At 47.4% G+C, this 21,085-nt stretch overlaps 1 protein-coding gene across 1 annotated transcript; it reads right to left on the minus strand.

The window, feature by feature from the left end:
* Positions 1-6,297: 6,297 nt before the first annotated feature.
* On the minus strand, positions 6,298-19,995 carry LOC118571324 (acyl-CoA desaturase 1). Its single transcript, XM_036170242.1, has 6 exons — positions 19,560-19,995; positions 18,740-19,022; positions 15,402-15,532; positions 14,056-14,261; positions 12,484-12,716; positions 6,298-9,922 (listed from the first exon to the last, which is right to left on the minus strand). The coding sequence occupies exons 1-6, from the start codon at positions 19,581-19,583 to the stop codon at positions 9,723-9,725; spliced, it is 1,077 nt and encodes a 358-aa protein (XP_036026135.1). The 5' UTR covers positions 19,584-19,995; the 3' UTR covers positions 6,298-9,722.
* Positions 19,996-21,085: the final 1,090 nt, after the last annotated feature.

Below are 21,085 nucleotides of genomic sequence, written 5' to 3' on the forward strand. Positions count from 1 at the left end.
TGGTGGCAGAGTTAGAATTTAAAAGAAGATGAGAGATCTTTCCATGATTTTAGCCAGAACTGTCTGCATTAGATGCAGGGAGACATTTCTAATGCAGGAAGTAGTCTTTTCTAATTTTTTTGTTTTGATTTTCAAGACAGGGTTTCTCTTGTGTAACCACCCTAGCTGTCCTGGAACTCACTCTGTAGACCAGACTGGCTTCAAACTCACAGAGATCTGCCTGCCTTTGCCTTCCAAGAGCCGGAATTAAAGGTGTACTCTAACACTGCTCGGCTTGAGGAAAGTAGTCTTGAAGGTCTCACAACTAGACTGGAGAGGAGAGCATGGTTAGAAAAGTTCCTGTGGAGAAAAGGGGTTCAAGTTGCCATGTGGTTGAATGTTAAGGAGACGAATTGCGTTCATTCCAGAAAAACAAAAGTGTTTGCTGGGTGGGTGGCTGGACATGATTTTAGCTTCCCACCGCTGCCAGCCGGGGCAGAGGGCCGCATCACCGGGCTGGAGGGCCGCATCACCGGGCTCAGTTTAATAACTGGGTCTCACCAACAGGCTCTTAGGCATAAGAGAAATCCATGCGTGCCTGCACTATCCTCTCTTCCATACCCCAAATAGCCAGGAGGTAGGGAGACTGGGTCTGTGGGCAGACCACTGCACTAATATTCACATTCTTCTCTCCAGGGGAGCTCTGGCGTGGATCAGATTTAGCTTTTTCTAGACTTAGAACTTGGCTTCCTCGTTCTTCAGAAAGTTAGATTTGTGCTTGTACAGTGACCCAAGCCCTTTTTAACTAGGCTAGCACATACTATTTGGATTCTACAACTAGTGTACTCTGGTGTGGCAAGACTACAGTTTATGTAGCAGCTACCTTTTGTCATTTGAAGTTTGAATCTGGAGGCTGTATGGAGTGTGTAATTAAATGGAATACCGACTATTGCCCTTAATCAACTAGTTTAACAGTGCTTTTTTTCTTTTCTTTTTGAGATTGTAATATCATTACATCATTTCTCCCTTCCCTTTCCTCCTTCCAAACTTTCCCATATACCCCTCCTTGTTCTCTTTCAAATTGGTGACCTTTGCCCTCTTTAATTAATTCCTATACATACATACATATATATATATACATATATATGTATATATATATACACACACACATCTATATATATACACACACACACACATATATATTCCTAAAACACATCCTGCTCAGTGCAATGTTACTTGTATGTCTGTTTTCAGGGCTGACCATTTGGTAATGGGGTGCTCTTCCCTGGGGACGACCATTTGGTAATGGGGTGCTCTTCCCTGGGGACGACCATTTGGTAATGGGGTGCTCTTCCCTGGGGACGACCACTGTTTCTCCTGCAAGCAGCATTTCTTTGTTGTCTATTTAGTTCTTGATTTGGGGCTGAGGCCTCACGGGCTTCCCCATCCATGTTAGCATGTGTGTTGCCCTTGCCCAGCTCACATTTAGGCAGCCATGCTGGTGAGACTTTATGAATGTAGCTCCTGACATAATCAGTGCTTCTTTAATTCATTTGAGTTTCAAGTACAACTGATAGATAAGACAATAGATTTTTTTCTCATATAATTTGAATTGTAATACAACTACTATACCAATATCACCCTTTACATAAACTACAAAATGAATGTAAAGTGTACAGGATTCACTCTTGATGTTGTAAGCTACACCTATTTTAGTATATTTAGTGTTGCACAAACAATACTACAATATAACCTTCACATGTCTTCATGCCACAAAACTCAGGCCCCCCTCCCCTCAGCTTCTGGCAGCCACGCTATTAACAACAGTGAAAGTTAAGAAGAAGAACATGGGGCTGGAGAGATGGCTCAGAGGTTAAGAGCACTGGCAGCTCATCCAGAGGTTCCGAGTTCAATTCCCAGCAACCACATGGTGGCTCACAACCAGCTGTAATGATGCATACATGCAGACAGAAGAACACTGTATACATAATAAACAAATAAATAAAAAAAAAAAAAAAAAAAAAAAGGAGAACGTATAGCCGGGCTGGTGGTGGCGCACGCCTTTAATCCCAGCACTTGGGAGGCAGAGCCAGGTGGATCTCTGTGAGTTCGAGGCCAGCCTGGGCTACCAGGTGAGTTCCAGGAAAGGCACAAAGCTACACAGAGAAACCCTATCACGAAAAAAACCAAACCAAACAAACAAACAAAAAAACAAAAAAAAAAAGGAGAACGTGCAGTGTTTGGAACCTGTGCATGGAGCTGGGAAAGTGAGATGGCCCCACTGCTTTGGAAAAGAGTGTAGCAAAGTGCAAAAGCAGAAATACTGTATGATCCAACAATTCGGCTTCTAGTAATGTACCCAAGAGAAACAGGACACATGTTCACACAAAAATCTGTATGTGAATGCTCATAGTTGTGTTATAAAATAGTCGAAAAGTAGGAAAACACCCATTTCCGTCAATAAGTTAGTAGATATAATGTAGTTGTAAAATAGAATGGCATTCATTTATAAAACAAAAACAAAAAAAACCACGCAGCTAAGTGTGATGGCACATGCCTTTGATTCCAGCACTCAAATAGCAGAGTCAGGTGGATCTGTGAGTCCCAGGCCAGGGCTATACAGTAAGACCCTATCTCAAACCATTCTCTCTCTCTCTCTCTCTCTCTCTCTCTCTCTCTCTCTCCCTCTCCCCCTCCCCCTCCTTCTCTCTCTCTCCCTCTCCCCCCTCCTTCTCTCTCTCTCTCTCTCTCTCTCTCTCTCCCTCTCCCCCCTCCTTCTCCCTCTCTCTCTCTCTCCCTCTCCCCCTCCTTCTCTCTCTCTCTCTCTCCCTCTCTCCCTCTCCCTCCCCCTTCTTCTCTCTCTCTCTCTCTCTCTCTCTCTCTCTCTCCCTCTCCGCCCCCCCTCTCTCTCTCTCTCACACACACACACACACACACACACACACACACACACACACACCCCAAGGAAATTCAGATATATGACATATGTGGATCTTGACATTATTTTGAACCCAAATGATAAGACATGCTTCCATTTACATGAAATGTCCAGAATAGATATAGAGATACTTGAAACAATTGAAGTTTTGATAGTCTCATGTATCCCAGGCTGGCCTTGAACTCTTTATGTAGGTAAGGATTATCTTGAAATGCCAGTCCTCCTGCCTCCACCTCCAGAGTGCTAGGATTACAGATATAAACAACCACACCTGATTTATGTGGTGTTGCAGATCAAAACCAGGGTACCCAGCATGCTAGGCATTTTACCAAGAGCTACATTTCAGCCCTGGCTTTTTGGTTCTTTTTGAAGCAAAGTGGAAAAACACAGTATTCTGAAGCATAAAAGGACATTAGTTTGTTTCTTTCTTTTGGTTTTCTTCCTTTGAGGCAGAGTCTCACGAATTCCAGGTTGCCCTCAAACATACCTGCACTCCAGGTTGCTCTCAATCAAACACACTTGAACTTCAGATTTTTTTAATCTCTACCTCATGAAAACTGGGATGACTGACACTTGCCATCATTGTCAGTCGGGATAATGTTGAGAACTGCCAAGAGACCGTCAAGGTAAGACTGACCCTCTTTTCTCCTCCCCAAAGATGTGTATGTAGTGTGTAGTGTTCTTATTAGATATGTAGTGTGTAGAGTTCTATATATAGATGTGTATGTAGTGTGTAGAGTTCTATATATAGATATGTATGTAGTGTGTAGAGTTCTATATATAGATGTGTATGTAGTGTGTAGAGTTCTATATGTAGATGTGTATGTAGTGTGTAGAGTTCTCTATATAGATGTATATGTAGTGTGTAGAGTTCTATATATACACATGTCATAGCTACATGTGATAGTTTGTTCTACCTGGTTTGGGTACTTCTTTTCCTGCTCTGGCAGACATTTTTCGGGACTATCCTGATTCTTGAGGGGATGACTATTGGCTTCAATGGAATTCACTTTTTAGTTTCTCCATTATTTTCAACCACTTTTTGGTTAAATCTTGCTGTCTGAACAGGACCTGTGGGCTCCCTGTCCCTTTCCATAGGATATCTCAAAAGCAGTATTCACTGTTTTCCCTCTGGAGACTCCCACTGGGCTTATACCCTCAGAGGAGAGTCATCACTCTCTCCTTAGGCTCCTGCAGTTGGAAGATTTCACCCTTCCCTCTTTCTCTTTGGAACTTGTACAAACAAGAGTAAGAACCCAGTCATGGAAGACGCATGATGCTTCCTAGGGAGGCATACAGGAGTGTTTAACAGGGAAGGCAGCGGGGTGTGAGCAGGAGGGAAAGAGAGACGGACATGGGGAGAGCACATTGTTGATTTAATGCCCGTTCAAGGAAACCGATCTAAAGCACTGCTTCTCAACCTCCCTGCTGACAAGACCCTGCAGTACCGTTCCGTACGCTGTGGTGACCCCACTCAGAATTATTCTTGTTGCTACTTCAGAACTGCAGTTTTGCTCCTGGTATGAATCAATGTAAATATCTGTTTTCTGATGGTCTTAGGCACCCCTGTGAAAGGGTCCTTCACCCCCACAGGGGGATAACTGCTATTCTAGAGCAATTGAAAAGCTATTCTGGGGACTCAAGAGATGGCTCAGAGGTTAAGAGCACTGCCTGCTCTTCCAGAGGACCTGGGTTCAATTCCCAGCAACCACATGGTACCTCATAATTATCTGTCATCTATAATAGGATCTGATGCCCTCTTCTGGCATGTAGTCTCTGTATGCAGCTAAAGTACTCATATACATTAAAGAAATAAATCTAAAACAAAATAAAACAAAAAACCCAGTCTAGAAAAAAAAAAAAGAAAAGCTATTTTGGTGTGATTTAAATACATATATATATTAATGTTGTCTATATATGTGCAATTATATTAATAAAGAAAATGTCATCACCATCAACTTAAATTATTAAGGTCTGGCAAAGCTCAATGTATACAAACCTTTGATTCTAGATACTCAGAAAATTAATCTGAGAAAGCCCAGGTATGATAGCAATTTTTCCCCCAGTTTTTTCAAGACAGGGTTTCTCTTTATAGCAGTTCTGGCTGTCCTGGAACCTGCTTTGTAGTCCAGGCTTGCCTTGAGTTTAAGATATCCACCTGCTTCTGCCTCCTCAGTGCTGGGATTAAAGGCATGTGCCACCATGACTGGCTCAAAGCATAATAATTTTAATCTCAGCAGCATTCAGGAGGTAGAGGCAAGATCAAGAGTTCAAGGCCAGTTTCAGGTAGACATGGAGTTTGAGGATATTCTGAACTACTGTAGTGCATGAGACTCACACTCTCCAATGTCTCTAGAGGATCATGCTTCTTGTTCTAGGTAAGAACTTCAGACAGATAAATGAACTGGCAGAATCAGCTTCTCAAAAGCCTTGGTGTTGGTGGAGACTCTTGCTGGAATATGGCGTTCATAGACATTCTAAAACTCCAGCCCCCTTTTTCCCACAGGGGAATTTTCAAGTAGTAAAAGCTGAAAGTTTAAGAAATAGCAAAGCAGGGTTTGGGGATTTAGCTCAGTGGTAGAGCGCTTGTCTAGCAAGCGCAAGGCCCTGGGTTCGGTCCTCAGCTTGGGGGGGGGGGCAATTTAAGAAATAGCAAAGCAGTTGGGCAGTGGTGGCACACCTTTAATCCCAGCACCCAGGGAGGCAGGTGGGTCTCTATGAGTTCGAAGCCAGCAGGTCTACAAAGCGAGTTCCAGGACTGCCAGGGCTCCACAGAGGCAAAGACCCTTACCATCCATCTTGTCATGAGGCCCTGTCTCCTGTGGGGACTTGCAAACCTCTCTGGGCTGTTTGCTTCCCTCCAGTTGACACTCAACATTCTCATCTTTCTGTTCCCTGGAGGCAGGACATTTCAGGAAGAGGAACAAGCATGACTTCCCAGGGCTGTATTTATCCACGTGGCCATGTGACACAGAGACCTGGCATGTGCCCAGGCTGGGTGTCAGCTGATGCTGTTTGACTCTTTGCCAGTAGACTCTTGGTTTCCTACTGCCAGAGTTTAACCTCAAGTTACCCTTAGAAAGGGCAGGCAGGTTACTGGGGTATGACTCAACTCTTGTAATCTCTTATATTTTTTTTCTCCTAATTTCAATCTTTTCTGTAATTCCAGCAAAGGCAGGCAGATTTCTGGGACTTCCAAGGCCAGCTAAGGTCACATAGTGAGACTCGGTTTCAAATACACAAGTTCAAGACAGAGGCTGTGGATGCGCCTCATTTGTAGAATGCTTGTCCAACATGTAGAGATCCCTGGGTCCCATCCCTAGCATTGTGTGTGAAGGAAATGGGTATTATGACTATCACAGCCAAAAATCTCCCAGACATTATAGCCAGATCCACTTTTATTAGAAACAAATACAATCCTAATTAGTACAATTAGACTCAAGAGTTTATATGAATGGAAATCATCTAAAATTATGCTTGGGTCACAAATAATTATCTGCCATAAAAAGGAGGAAATCTGATTCAGGGAAGGGTTTCCTGCACCATTTTTGTGGCAGTGAGTAGGCATTCTTTCTCTGACTGGTCATATCCCACTTCCCCTGTGAGTTCTGTCAATCCCTGGGGAGAGCAACGTAAACTAAAGATAGTATCTAGAACACATGGATGTGTGAGCTCATGGTATACTTCTTTAGAAGTCTGTATGAGAATCTCTGCCAAGGACCCCCAAATACTTAATAATAAAGCTCTAGTCACCTCAAAACTGCCCTTTGAGGTAGGTGAGTATTGGTAGCCCCTTTCATCAGAAGGAATTGCTGAGTGAGTTTCAGCGTGTCCTCCAGAGTGGATGTGCTGGACACATCACGATATCTGGGAAGTGAGACCATCAGGTACTTAGCAGAGGAGGGTTGGAAGACATTAAAAACCTTATCTCTGGGATGGGTTTGTTATAAAGTAGGAAGTCGGTGGCTAAGAGAGGCCTTGGCTTAAACTACCAGCAGGAGGCTGCTTTACTTTGCTAACCTTTCACACCCACTCACCTGAGCTACACTCTCAGACAATACATCCATAAACTAGCAACCCAAGGAGAAAACTTCCCTGAGTGCCACGGCCCTTATCACGTGTTTAACAGTAGTAATGAGGATGCCAATGCAACCAAATACACTCAGATTACTTTCATTTCATATCAAATTTGGGCCTCTACTAAAAACAGCTCCAGCACAAGTTTTCCAAAATGAAGCCCATACAAGATTTCTTCAATAGCTCAGTGATGGTCTTCCAGCCAGCCTTATGTTTACACCACTCTCCTTCAGGGTCTCAGGGTTAAGGGAGAGGTGAGGCTCACATGCACTAAAGATTAGGAAAGGTAAGGCAGCCAAAGCTGTTAGCATATTATGTGGGAACTGTTAGAAATCCACCTTTGAGAGGATCTGAAAAATCCAGTCCCTTTCCTAAACATTCTATTACATCCTACCTAAACATCCACAGGCACTGGGACCTCAGCCTGAGGTCCCTATGTAGCCTTGTGTTGTGACATGACCTGAATCAGATCCATGGAATAAGATTAGAAGAGAAAGAAGCCTGATTTCTGTTGTTGTTCATGTTATTATAAATTAGGGATCTGATGACCTGGCAAAAAAACCAAACCAAACCAAACCAAACCAAACCAAACCACCCAAAGGCATTTCCAGAGGGTTAGGTGAGCAGATCTACAGCAATTTTCTACACAAGTTTCTACTTCAGACAGCTCAAAGCATGTGTTCAATTAACAAGAAAGGCTCTGATCTGATCCCAAGTGAACAAAGCATTTGGTACTATACACAGACAGTCCTAACAGCAAACCAGGCTTCTGGGTCAGGCTACAGGATAGGAGAGGTTGATGGATCCAAAATACTGAGGTTTTCTTCTAGACTTTTCTGTACCATTGTCTGCCATGGGCTGTGTGGTAGGGGATGTTTGTTAGCTCATGGCACCTTTGTTACCACATTTCAGTTGAGGTTTTGCATCACACCTTGGCTTCAGGAAGCAGGACCTCTTCCTGAAGTGAGGTCCTGGGTGGTTGCCCATGCTTCTGGTGTTTTTACAGGGATACAAATGGGGAACCTTACCCTTTCACAAGCATTGTACCTGCCTACACTGATCAGCCGGAGCCAACCTGCAGGGAGAAGCAAGTGTGTTCGTCTCCTCTGACTCACACAGAGACACCAACAACCAACCATCTCGTGCAGCAGTTGCCCCACTGAGACAACATGAGCGTTTGGCTGAGCAGTTAACTCACAAGCCAGAGGGCCTACCAAGCTTTTCTGAAATCACTGTGGCAGAGGCACATAGGGGTAGAGGTAGAGAGGATCTGGAGGCCACAGAAAAGTGGCACCTGTCTCTGCTTGCTTGCGGCTGTGGAGAGGAATGTGCCTGGGCAGCAAGTCCTGAGTGTTCTGAATACACTCAGGAAACTTGCTGCCTGCCCAGGGAAAGAAGAAAATGCCAAAGAACAGAGAACTGGTAATAGCCTCCCAGGCTGCATGGCCACAAAGCAAAGAACGCAGGGAAGGTTCAACACCACGAGAAACTCATCTCTACTCAAACCGAGGATAAAATGAGAGTACTGGATGGAACTACCACTTCCACATCCCTGGCAGTGTTCCCCAAGGGCTTCATTTAGAAATCTACCTCTTAGCAGCTACCTACAGATGACGACCCTCAGCCTCTCCACTGCCTGTCCAGCCATGAAAGAAACCAGCAACCAAGCCAACTCCTCTTGTCCTTCAGTTTTTCCAAGTGAAATATTTATGTTCCAAGCGAAGATTTTGTTTGTATCTACATAGTTTTCTACCATAGCCTCAACACTGTCAGCTATTTAGTTATCAGTTTTAGACACACTTCACGTGAAGACTTTTTCTATGAAGAAATCTTTATGTTGCTAAGAGGTAGCCCTCCCCCTCTGAGCACAGACCGAGCATCACTTCCCTTCACTCAGACCCCGATTTCATTATTCCAGTCTCACTAAGCTCTGCAGTTCAGAGTATAGTCTGATATGCTGTAGAGAGGAGCCTAGTGTCTCTGCTAAGTAGGCCACTAGATATGGTTACCTTTTCCCATCTCTCTCCCAGCCTTACTTATGAACCATACCATGTATGCTAACTCTTGTCTCCAGATGATCTACTTGCTATGTATGAAATCAAGAAAAATTTCCCATCTTATCTAGCAAAGGCTGTAATGGAGTTCATTAGCAGGTAGGGAACTTCCAGGAAGGTTTTTGTTATGTTTCTAGTGAGGCAGCAATCTCGAAGCTCAGAACAAGGAAATAAAGATCTAGGAGGAAGGAGAGCAGAATTTCAGATACCAGGTTGTCTAGGCTTTGGAAGGTGCACAAGACCAGTGGTTGGCCAGCTATTTGCCTGGGAGGTAGAGAGAGAGAAGAAACCTAGCAAAATGCAATGCAAACAAACAGGGAATGAACACGCTGCTCATCACCTCAGCATCAAATCAGCATGTCTGATGGCTTTTAATACTCTTTGTATAGAAAGTTCAAATTTATTGTTATTATTTAAATGGATGCGTAAAGTTATATATGCATTTATTGTGTATATGTTTAGAAGTATATATATTGTGGCATGGTTAATCCTAGCTAATTAAAATGTGTATTACCTCAAAATGTGATCAAAGCTTTCTCATCTTAAAAGAATACTGTACTGGAATAGGTTAAATGCATCATTAGCATTCTGGTAGCATTATCCTGTAGTTAATCAACAGAATATTATATCTCTGCCCATATCACTCTTGGAACAGGAACTCAGGAGCCCCAAATTCAGCTACTCTTGTGGCTCCCATCTCCAGTTCTTTTGATCCTGGCCAAGACAGCGGCCTTGGACACTTTCTTCCGGTCATAAGCCAGGCCCAGGGCAGCCATGCAGTCGATGAAGAATGTGGTGAAGTTGATGTGCCAGCGGTACTCACTGGCAGAGTAGTCGTAGGGGAAGGCGTGGTGGTAGTTGTGGAAGCCCTCGCCTGGAACAGAAGCGTGGAGAGCAGTTAGAGGACTCGGTGATTGCTGCTTCCTCTTTACAGAACTCTTACCTGTTGTTCACTTCGAACCTTGAAGAATCCTGCTGTTGAGTGAACAGACGAACCCATAGTCTTGTATTCTAAAGTGAACAGGTACCCTCAGAGACATCTCAGGAAAGCAGCTGACAGGCTCTGCTCACACATGCCTATCACAGCCTTTGTCAGAGCAAGTTTCTATCATAACATAAGAAGTCAAGAGAGCCAGGCAGTGGTGGCGCAGGCCTTTAATCCCAGCACTCGGGAGGCAGAGGCAGGCGGATCTCTGTGAGTTCGAGGCCAGCCTGGTCTACAAAGCAAGTTCCAGGACAGGCACAAAGCTACACAGAGAAACCCTGTCTCGAAAAACCAAAAAGAAGTCAAGAGAGAAGTTGGGTCTGTGGGAACAGATTTTACAATGTGAAGTATCAGAGCACCAAGGAAGAGATCCAGGCCCAAGAACTTACAGGGTCTGTACATAAGTGCGTGTTTAGGAGGGAAAAAGAGGAGGCAAAGGGCCCTGCTCTCAGACACATTCCTCCAAAGCTAAGCACATAGCACACCTTCCCCACACAGTGTTGATCTCTGTAAGAACAGTGTATCCTAACAGGAGGGGCAGCTGCTGCCAAAAGGAAAAAAATTGAAAGCCTAGCCCTCCAACCATCCCTTCACCCCCAGACTGCTGGCTCATAGTGGGCTGCTGTCTGAGTCAAGGAGGTGCTGAGAAAATAAACACTTTGATAAAAGATTCTGACCATTCCTGAGAATAACATTTTGTTAGAAGGAAAAAAAAATCTGGACTCAGGAGGGCTTCTGCAGAGGCTGATGTGTTTATCTGTTTTTGTCAGAACTCTTCCTTCTCAATGGATTCCAAAAATACAGAACCCAGAAGATCCAAACATCCTCTTCTGGCCACATCAGGCACTGCATGCAGGTGGTGCATAGCCACACACACAGGCAAACCACCCACACACATAAAATAAAAATACAGTTTCTTTTCTTTCTTTCTTTCTTTCTTTCTTTCTTTTCTTCCTTCCTTCCTTCCTTTCTTTCTCTCTCAAGAAAAAAATATTTTTTTGAGCTGAGGATCGAACCCAGGGCCTTGCGCTTGCTAGCCAAGTGCTCTACCACTGAGCTAAATCCCCAATTTAAAGATTGCTAGTTTTTACATATTTTCACAGGAAGTTCCGAGTGCATACTTCCCAGGCATCCTTGTCTTGAGATTTAACATGAAATCCCGTAGTGACCAGGGGGAGAATAGAGATGAACAGGTAGCAACCAAAGCACCAAGAGATAGCCCAGAAATGCTCCGGGGCCTGAGCAGAGAACACCCGCATGTGACCTGAGGGAAGTAATTCAAGGAGAGATGAGAGTGACAAGAAGGAGCTGGTGGAGAGCCGCTGTAAGATGAGACTGGGTTTGGAGCAGTGAATAGCAGCTGGACAAAGGGAGATGTTGGCAGCCATTTGGAGCTGATGGTCACAAGGAAGGATTGCTGTCAGAGCACAGGACAGACCTGACTGACTCAGTGCAGATGCTTCTTTTCTATGGAAACATCAGATTTGGATAGACTAGGGTTTATTTCAAAGTTGGGAGCAGCATACAGAATTCTAACAGGTGCCTAAGGAGGATGGAGATACATAGAATCCAAAAAGAAGCAGGGATAAAAGCTTTAAATCAAGTGAAAGGCACTAGGGAGTGATAGGCACAGATCTGTGAGCAAAGTGGTCAACAGATGAGCAGTAACTCTGCCCACGGATGAGGAGGGTATGGGTCCTCACGGGGGAAAACTAGCTTCTGGCTTTAGTCCCTGGGAAAGCAGGGCAGGGGAGACAGAACTGCTCTCTCTGATCTGCAGTCGGGACTGGGGTCAGGAGGAATGCATTCAGGACAGTCAACATCCATCAGCTCATGCACACGGAACTTCTCCTAAAACCCCCGCTCCACCAGGGACACTGAAGGGAAGTCCTCAGTACGGACAGCCAGGGGAAAGAGAACAAGGGGGAGAGCCGGTGGTGGGAAGAGGAGAAACTATCTGTCATGCAGTTGACATCACCACATGACAATGCAGGGTCCGCAGTGGCAAGAGAAATACAAGTGTGACAACCTGAAGATCACTGAACTACGTCACAATCCTCCTACACTGTACACAGCAAGGTCACACATGAACCACTAGGCAATGGGCTATCCCAGTGACTGTGGCGTCTTTATGCACATCCTGGGCTACAAAGAGCCACAGACCTTCCCCGGGGACTAGAAGAGGGAAACTCAGAGGCTCATTTAGGCAGTACTTAGAAATTGTTTTACAACCTCTAAATAAAAGCAGAGTTATTTTTACATAAGAGTTGTTGCTTGCTCAACTCTCATAGGGTTTCCCGATATGCTCCTCCTCAACCTCCAGTTTTATAGTGGAAAAACCGAACTACACAGTACTCATAAAACAAGTCATTCTGGTTCCCCTGGCTCCTAGACAAATACCCCAAGCAGCAGGCCCCTAGATATGGTCATGCTGAGGATTAGTGACTTACCCACGGCACCCAGGGAAACCAGGATATTCTCTCGAGATTCAATGTTCTTGTCGTAGGGCCGATATCCATAGAGGTGGGCGGCACTGTTCACCAGCCAGGTGGCATTGAGCACCAAAGTGTATCGCAGGAAGGTGCTGACAAACAAGCTGTTCACGAAAGTTTCACCCCAGTAATACCAGGGCACCAGCGTGGGCAGGATGAAGCACATCAGCAGGAGGCCAGGCTTGTAGTACCTATGTGGAGATCACACACTGAGTGTATGGAGAGAGGACTCTCACACCTACACAAAGCGTCCTTTCCAATTAGGCAGGGTTGTGTCATTTTTATGCCTGAGGATGGGACAGATTAACAGCAAGAGGAGGAGGCATAAAGTCTTGAGCACAGGGTTATCTTTTTGTTTAGATTAAGGATCCAGGGATATGCCAATATTGTAGGATCATCTTACTGGGTACAGTATGTCTCCTATCATATCTTTTCCTGACTACAAATCCATTACTTTTTCATAGGAGCATAAGGTCACGCTGACCAAACTGATCAGAGTCAATCACGATCTCACCAGCCAGTTCCGTTGTCCAGGCTGCTGTCATCAGCCTCTGAGGTCCTTTTTCTGGCCTGTGGTGGTCTTTGGCAGCTTACAGCAAGTGTCATGCATTCATTCCCTGCTATCACCCTGTAGGTCTTTGCTCTGCTTTCCCTCCAGGTCACAGCATCCTCGATCATCTGCCGGTCTCTGTCCCTCTGGAAGCCCTGTCCCAGTCTTCATTCCCCAAAAAGCATGCCACCGACATCCAAGCAGACAGTCTGCCCTCAGCAGCTGTGTCTATCACTCCTGCGCCACTGACATTACCTCAGCCTAGTTTCTTTCCATTCTGGTCACCACTTCCCTAGCTCAAGACCTCCCTGCTGTCTAACCTGTGACCCTGCCCATCACCTCCCTGAATCCAGGATTATTTTACCCATCTTGAAAGTGGCTTCTCCAAAGCCCACCTGACTGTGCCCCATGCTGCCAGAGAATGCTTTGGTGGATCCCCCAAACCGGCTGAATTAATATTCATTCTGCACCTGTCTTTGTCCCGTTGCGGTCAGATGCTACATTTCACAGAGGACTCCTTCAGGAGCATGCTGTAGCATTCTATTACACTGTCCCTTCCCACCACACTGACAGAGCCTCTATCTTTGGCCGGATGCTGATGCTAAGGGGCCCTCCACTGTATATCCACCAAGCTGTACTTAGCCATGGTAAACACAGTATCGTTCTGCCTTATGTGCTGATAATTGAGGCTCATTCCTTCAACTCCAAATAGGCTGAATATTCCTTGAAGGTAAACACTCAGATGTGTGTACCACACTAAGACTGATGTTATAGTTCTTGGTTTATTAAGATGGGTTGGGCAGAAACAGAGAAACAAATTATGGCTGAGTCTGTTGGATGCTGAGTTGGAGATGAAATGATTTTAAACTTCCAGTCATTCACCCAGTTATTATTTTATAAACCCTAAGAGAAAAGGTGGGGTCCCCAAGTTCCAGGTCCTTCCAGCTCCATCCCTACCTCCCCCCGCCCCACACACTCACCTCCTCTGGAACATGACCAGCTTCTCAGCTTTGAGGTCAGACATGTCCAGTTTTCCACCCTTCTCTTTGACAGCCGGGTGTTTGCGCACGAGCAGCCAGCCCACGTGAGAGAAGAAAAAGCCACGTCGAGAATTGTGAGGGTCAGCGTGTGTTTCTGAGAACTTGTGGTGGGCGCGGTGATCTCGGGCCCATTCATACACATCATTCTGGAGGGACGGGAAAGAGGACCCCAGTACTGAGAAGAGATGCCCCCCTGGGGGAATCCAGTGCTCAGATATCTTCAAGGGCCCAGGACTCTCAGTCCAACTCACAAAGCCCGTAAGGCTCTAGCTCCAAAGGAAGCCTTGGGGGGCTGTTCTTTTGTATGCTTGTCCCTGAAGCTTATTTGGCAAAGCCCCAGAGCACACTGAAGGTTGTGCGTGGGGGAGAAGGAAAGCCAGTCACAATGCTCACAAAGAACACTGTAGTTCTTGAAGAAAGCAATGTGGGGATGTGGGGGCAGAGATCAGGAGGCAGGTGGCCTTGGATCCCAGGGAGTCCCTCTGGGGAAAAGATGCAGGGAACACCACCCTGATGCTTTCACAAGTGACAGTCCCCTAACCTAGTGAGAAGCCAGCATGTGACTAATGAGCGCGAGCACATCTCCCTAGGACCTCTAAGTTTTGCCTCAGACACGTGGGAAACATCTCACGTAATTCCCTGTTTTTCTCCTGTAAGCCCCATACTGTAAGTCACCCAGTGCTCACTGTTTCTCCTGGAACCTCCTCATCTGCTATAAACCAACTTCAGTACCTGGTCTAGCTAACCCAGCAGTCTCAGCTAGAACTAGGTTGGTCAGTTCAACCTTCCAGACTCAGTTCCTCAGCTGTTAAAGTGTAATAATTGGCCGGGAGTGTTAGCACACACCTTTAATCCCAGTACAGGGAAGGCAAAGGCCAGCCATTGCTACACAGTGAGATCCTATCTCAAAAAACAAAAAAACCCCAAAACCAGTGTGGTAATAATAATATCCACCAATATGCCTGTGAGGGTCTCATGGCTGAACTAATGCCAAGTGCTTAGCAGTGCCTGGCACACGGCCTATGCAGTGGCCCTTAGGCAGACAGCCCACAACAAATGCACTGTGTGTAATAGCACAGTGGCCCTGAGATCGAAAGAGACCCAACCTGGACTGCCTTTCCTATTTGCCTCTCACTTACCTTCCCAAGAACTGAAGCACCGGACCTGTGAGCCCTGGAAATGGCAACCAGTGGTGGGTCCTAATAACTCTTCTCTAGATGCTGATCCCCCATTGCCCACCCAGATCACCCTTGGGGTGGAGACTCAGTAACAGCACAGCTTCTCACCTGGAAAGCCATGGTGTTGGCAATGATGAGGAAGACCCTCAGGGGCAGCCGAGCCTTGTAAGTTCGGTGGCTCCACAGGCGATGAGCCCCTGCTGTGATGCCCAAGGCACTGATGACATAGTACATAACCCCTGAAGACAAGACAGTGGAAGAAGTCAAGGAGGCTTCCCTGATGCCAGTGTCTGTCTCTGGGTTTTGGATAAGGATGTTTTCCACTGGACCCCAAGAATCCCCTGGTCTCTGATGCTGGTAGCTTTTGCCCCTTAAATGGGTGGGGCTGCAAAACTCTTCCAGCAGAGCTCAGGACCATGAGCACAGTTACCGAATCCTCAAGTTGTAGGGGAATCAAGTGACATAGCTGATACAGTCACATTAGAATGAGAAGGAATGTAGCCTCATAAGACAGCCCCGAAAAGCCATGTTTGCAGTATCCTAAGCTTTGCCAGTGGCAAGATTTTCATAGTCACTACACACTTTGAACAGAGTGGGTGTCATGAATACTGTCCTTATCTGGGTGTGGTGTGGTGGTGCACACCTTGAAACCCAGCACTCCAGTAGATCCAAGTTCAAGGCCAGCCTTGTCTACAGATTCCAGAACACCCAAGGCTACACAGAGAAACTCTGTCTCAAAAACAAACAAAACAGACTCCCACAAAGCCCCCATACTTTATAATTGAAGAAATAAGATCCCAAGAGAGGTTAGGTATAAGCGGGGTCACCCAGTTAGTAAAACAGGAGCCTGACATCAGAACATTTTTCTGTTTCATCATCTTCTAGGCCTGCAGGCTTAGAAGGTGCTAAATTTGATCTCCAATGGGGAAAGAGATACTACATGTGCCCAGCTCTTCCCTGGCCAGTGCTAGCATGCTGGGGCAGAGTCCTTGGTAGATATCATCCTAGGGAGCAGCAGCAACATTGGGTCCTCAGAGGCCACCGACCTTAGCTGCAGTGAAGAGAGACTACACACTGTACAAACTGTCCCACGTCCTTCTGCAGCAGAGATAGCAATTTCCTAAGCAGCTTCCTGCCCACTCCCATTTTCCTCTTACAAAATACTCGCAAGCCTTAGAGTCCGTCCAAAGTAAAGCTCTAGCCACATTCTCTCAGAGCTGGGATTGGAGCACCAGATGCTTGCTACTCATGGTCATGTGGCAATTTGACTGTCTTGTGTACAGATCTGACCACACTGTAGCAGAGAGCCCCGGAGAACCACTGGCAATCAATGGGAGGAGAGAAAAGGTGTGTGGCAACACAGAAGCCCTCAAGGAAGCATCCATGTTGGTTTCGTGCGATAGATGGCCCAGGCCCAGCCTAGACCACATATCCCATCTAAAGAAGGGAACTGGGACAAGAACCCAGGCACTCTGAAACATTCTACCCAAACTTCTCAATGCGTCCAGGGAAATGGCTTAAGGCACTTAGAACCCCTCCCCCATGGGACTACTGTGTCCACCCAGTGATACATGAACAGTTTAAGAGTTGTCTTAGTGCTCTAGGCAGTGGTGGCGCATGCCTGTAATCCCAGCACTCAGGAGGCAGAGGCAGGTGGATCTCTGTGAGTTCAAGGCCAGCCTGGGCTACAGAGCGAGATCCAAGACAGGCACTAAAACTACAGAAAAAACCTTGTCTCAAAAAACAAAAAACAAACAAACAAAAAACAAAAAAGAAAGAAAGAAAGAAAGAAAGAAAGAAAGAAAGAAAGAAAAGAGAAAGAAAGTTGTCTTAAGAGGGATGAAGCCGGGGCAGTGGTGGCTCACGCCTTTAGCAACTAGGGAGGCAGAGACAGGCAGATCTCTGAGTTTGAGGCCAGCCTGGTCTACAGAGCAGGTTCCAGGACAGCCAGGGCCTCTGTATTGGCGGGGAGTGTCGGGCTAGAGCTGGAAGTGGTGGCGCACACGTTTAACCCCAGCACTTGGGAGGCAGAGGCTGGTGGATCTCTGTGAGTTCAAGGCCCAAGGCCAGCCTGGGCTACAGCGATGCTCTGACCCCCACTCCCAAAAATGGAGGTGAGGGGGAGAAGCAGACTCTTCACTCCTGAGTGAGTGTTAGCAGAGGTCTCTTCAGAACTGTGTCTTCTTGCAGAGTTTGTGAAGAGGATAGAGAGGCTCTAGAAACCCCTGCCTCAAGAGAAAGACTGGGAAGCGGTACAGCTAACACACAGGACGTGACCTTCCCAATCCTGGCAAGGCATTGCTGCCCTACTTGGTACTTGGAAAAACTGTGGTTCCGAGAAAGCGGATCCTCTCAGATGTAGGCCATCTGGAGAAGATGTAAGACAAAGCACCCAAGACCAGATCTAAGTGTTCAAAGGACCTAAGGATTCCAGGGCAGCGGGAGCCAAAACCTGGCTAGCCATCCCTTTCATACCCTTACCCTCTGAGTGAGCTGCCACAAAGTACCCACACCTGACCTACTCCAGAGAAACCTCCCGTGTCTTCCAGAGAAGGACCCTTGCCTCACTGTCCCTGAGCAGTCAGCCCCGGTCCCCTTCCTGATTCAGGTTTCATAAATGAAAACACATGTAAAGTACACAGGTATGTATCCTAGAGGTGGCCTTGCCATCAGCTTACACCCAGGGAATTCCTGAGGGGCTAATTGAGGCCTGGGGCTGATGGAGGGTCTATTCTCTGCCATGGAGGGGTCAACAGGGCTGGAGGACTGGTGTTTTGGGTCCTTGGCACTTATGGTCTCAGCGGACAGGGCAGGAGCAGGCTAGATGAGGGAGTGAATGTGGACCTTACTCCATTCTTTCAGTATCTTGTTGATTGGCACGTGCTGCTCCCAGGAGAATGACCTGGAGCAGCTGAGCCACACACCTGTACACTTGGGGGTCATAGAAACCTACAGCTCTGTCCTCTAGGGCAAACCAGCTCGGTCTGGTCAGGGGTTGAGGTCAGAATAGTTGTGTAAATTACCTCCTTTAGTCTTTTTTTCTTTTCAAGGGCCTCTCCAGCACAGAGGCTCTGTTCCCTGCTCTGGCAGACCAGTGGCTCACAAGGCCCCAGGGTCTAGCCCTGAATCCCATGCCTCCCAGGTAGGGGCGTTTCTCCTGAGTCAGATGGAGCTAGGATAAGCAGCCAAGCAAGTGACTCACACAGAAAAGCTTGTTTAGAGAAAGTTGCTTCTCTGCCTCAGGTGGACCCCTCCAAGCCCCCTGCACAGGGACCCCAGAATTCATGTTAAGGGACGCCCAGTCCCACAAGGCTCTGCTCCCAGGAACCCAGAGAAAAGGCCGGAAAAATCTGGACAGAGGGGCCACTTCCTTGGGTCAGAGGCTACCTCATTAAAGAGCAAAGAAAAACCTAAGGTACTGGCCCAAGACAAGGGGAGCTGCTCACCGAAGATCCAGGTGTAGACCTTGCAGGAGGGAACCAGTGTGATCCCATACAGGGCCCCCAAGTGCAGCAGGGCCATGAGGATGATGTTTCTCCAGACGTACTCCAGCTTGGGTGGGGGCCCCTCCTCATCCTGGTAGCTGGGGTCATGTATGTCTTCTTTCATTTCAGGACGGATGTCTTCTTCCAGGTACAGAGGCATCGTCTTCTGCTTCTCTCGTCCATTCTGCAGGCTTCCGGAGGGAGGCGCTGTGATGGTGGTGGTGGTGGTATAGGAGCTGGAGATCTGCCAGGAAGAGTGCAGTCAGGGGCAGATCTGTGGAGGACTGCAGGGGATGCTACCACTTTCCTCACACTAGAGCAGCGAAAGGCACAGAAAGGCACAGACCCTGCTGCAGAGCTCAGGTTGCATGAGGGCGAGATGTACTCTGAGATAGAGCAAAGTTTCCAGAAACTGTACAGATTTGTTGCGGGGAGTGTGGGTGGGGGGTGGGGGGGACAAAACCTCAAGGTGAAGGACCAGTAGGAAACAGGAGCGGAACATTCGCACCCCTAGTAACACACAATAGGAACCAACCCCGTGTAAATATACAAGTATCGGCAAGACTGGCTTTTCTTTGCTTTAAAGCTTAAGATACGAAAAGTTGAGACTCAACTGCCCAAACTACAATCCACACCTCTCAAACGACTGGGCGCACTAAGAATTCAAGAAAGCCAAGTAGTCCGGAGAACTCTCAACTCTCTCTCCTCCGCCGACCCAGTCACCTAGACGCCTAGTCCGCGTGGCCGACGCGCGGGGCGGGGGCCGCTTCTGCGAGCTCACCTCTTGGAGCATGTGGGCAGGCATCGTGGCTGTCGGCTGCTGGCCTCACTTTCCCAGCGCTGAGACCGAGCGTGGACTTCGGTTCCGGAGCCCGCTGGTGCCGGCGATTGGTGGAACTGCCCTCGGAAACCTCCGCTCCTGTCCCGCGGGATGGGTGTTCAGCCCGACCAGGCTGTGCGTAGATCTCCCGGGCTGGGAATTTAAAGGGTAGAGCAGGCGTTGGGATGACCGTGTTTAGTATTTCCTCAGACCCCTTTTATCCGCTGCCAGCAAAGGCCAAAGTGCGCAGAGCTAGCTAGCCAAGGAAGCCAAGCGAGAAGGTGAGGGAGGGAGGGACTAAGGAGGGGGAAAGAAAGCCAAGTAGATTCCGGAGTAAACCTCCAAGGCGCGGAGATGCTAAAGGCATCTACACCGCTCAGCTCCAACCCCCTGCCTCGGGGCAAATGCTAATGCGCCTCCTGCGAAGACTGTCTCGTCATTGGCCAAAGAGAATTTGGTGCCACCTCGTCCAGCCTTTTCCATTGGCTCGGCGCAATCTGCTGTTCCCTCTGCCACTAGCTCCTCGCTCTCCCCTCCCCTCTTTTTCTCCTTATCCTCTTTGCGGTGGGCTGACGGGTGACTTTTCTTTAAGAGGAGGATAGTTTAGTCCTCTGTAGGGGTTGTGTACATGCCTAGGACCGTCTCCCGGCGCCTAGCGAATGGGTCACTGGGGAAATTGCCGTGGGAGAAGTGAGGAACTCCTGGTGGCTACCGCCACTTACAAGTCCGCCCAACTCCACGTCCACCCCCACTTCCACAGTCATGCAAAGAGGAAACTGGCTTCCACCCGGGAGACGACTAGGGCGGGAGAGTGCGATCCTCCTCTGGATGTCTAGCGCCCAGGGCTCTGACCCCGGGAAACAATGGTTTACCCCGCCCGGGATGCTAACTTCAGACAGCTGCGGTCTTGGGTGCTGGGAGCTCACACGTAGCGACACAGCACTGCGCTCACTCATTGGTCGCGCTCTTCAGGGGACCGCCTCTGCCGGGAGCCGGAGCCCAATCCTATTCCCACCTACCGGAGCGGGACGTTTGAGAGATTCTTTGATCCTCAGGTTGGAATTTGGGGATCTTCCAGGGAAATGGACTAACTAGGTGTATTCACACAGATATATTCACTCTGAAACAAGTCAAAGGGCTTGTATGTGCAGTAAGAACAGCAAACGGGTATTCAGCGATTCCCTAACTAACCACAGGACTCATTTTGTTGAACTCACACTGTGACCCTCAGCAGCGGATACTCCTTGGTGATGATGATGATTGGTTTCTTTTTAGTCAGGATCTCTGTAGCTCTGACTGTCCAGAGCTCACTATGTAGAACAAGCTGGCCTCCAGCTCACAGAGATCTGCCTTGTGTCTGCCTTTGAATGCCGGGATTAAAGGCGTGCCACCACCACACCCAGCTCCTTGGTCTTTTAAAAGAGGAAGTGAGACAGAGATGAAGTTACCGGTGGCCACGCTTAGCAAGTTTGTGGAACCCCGAATTG

The sequence above is a fragment of the Onychomys torridus genome, chromosome 1 (genome assembly GCF_903995425.1).
Source record: "Onychomys torridus chromosome 1, mOncTor1.1, whole genome shotgun sequence".
Lineage (NCBI taxonomy): Eukaryota > Metazoa > Chordata > Mammalia > Rodentia > Cricetidae > Onychomys > Onychomys torridus.

Excerpts from the sequence above, each read along its gene's own strand:
- LOC118571324 (XM_036170242.1), bottom strand. The coding sequence starts at position 19,583 with ATGCCTGCCCACATGCTCCAAGAG. Across the intron at positions 19,023-19,559 it reads CTGCCCACATGCTCCAAGAG|ATCTCCAGCTCCTATACCAC; the intron begins GTGAGCTCGCAG and ends TCTTCCTGGCAG. Across the intron at positions 15,533-18,739 it reads GGTCTACACCTGGATCTTCG|GGGTTATGTACTATGTCATC; the intron begins GTGAGCAGCTCC and ends TCTTGTCTTCAG.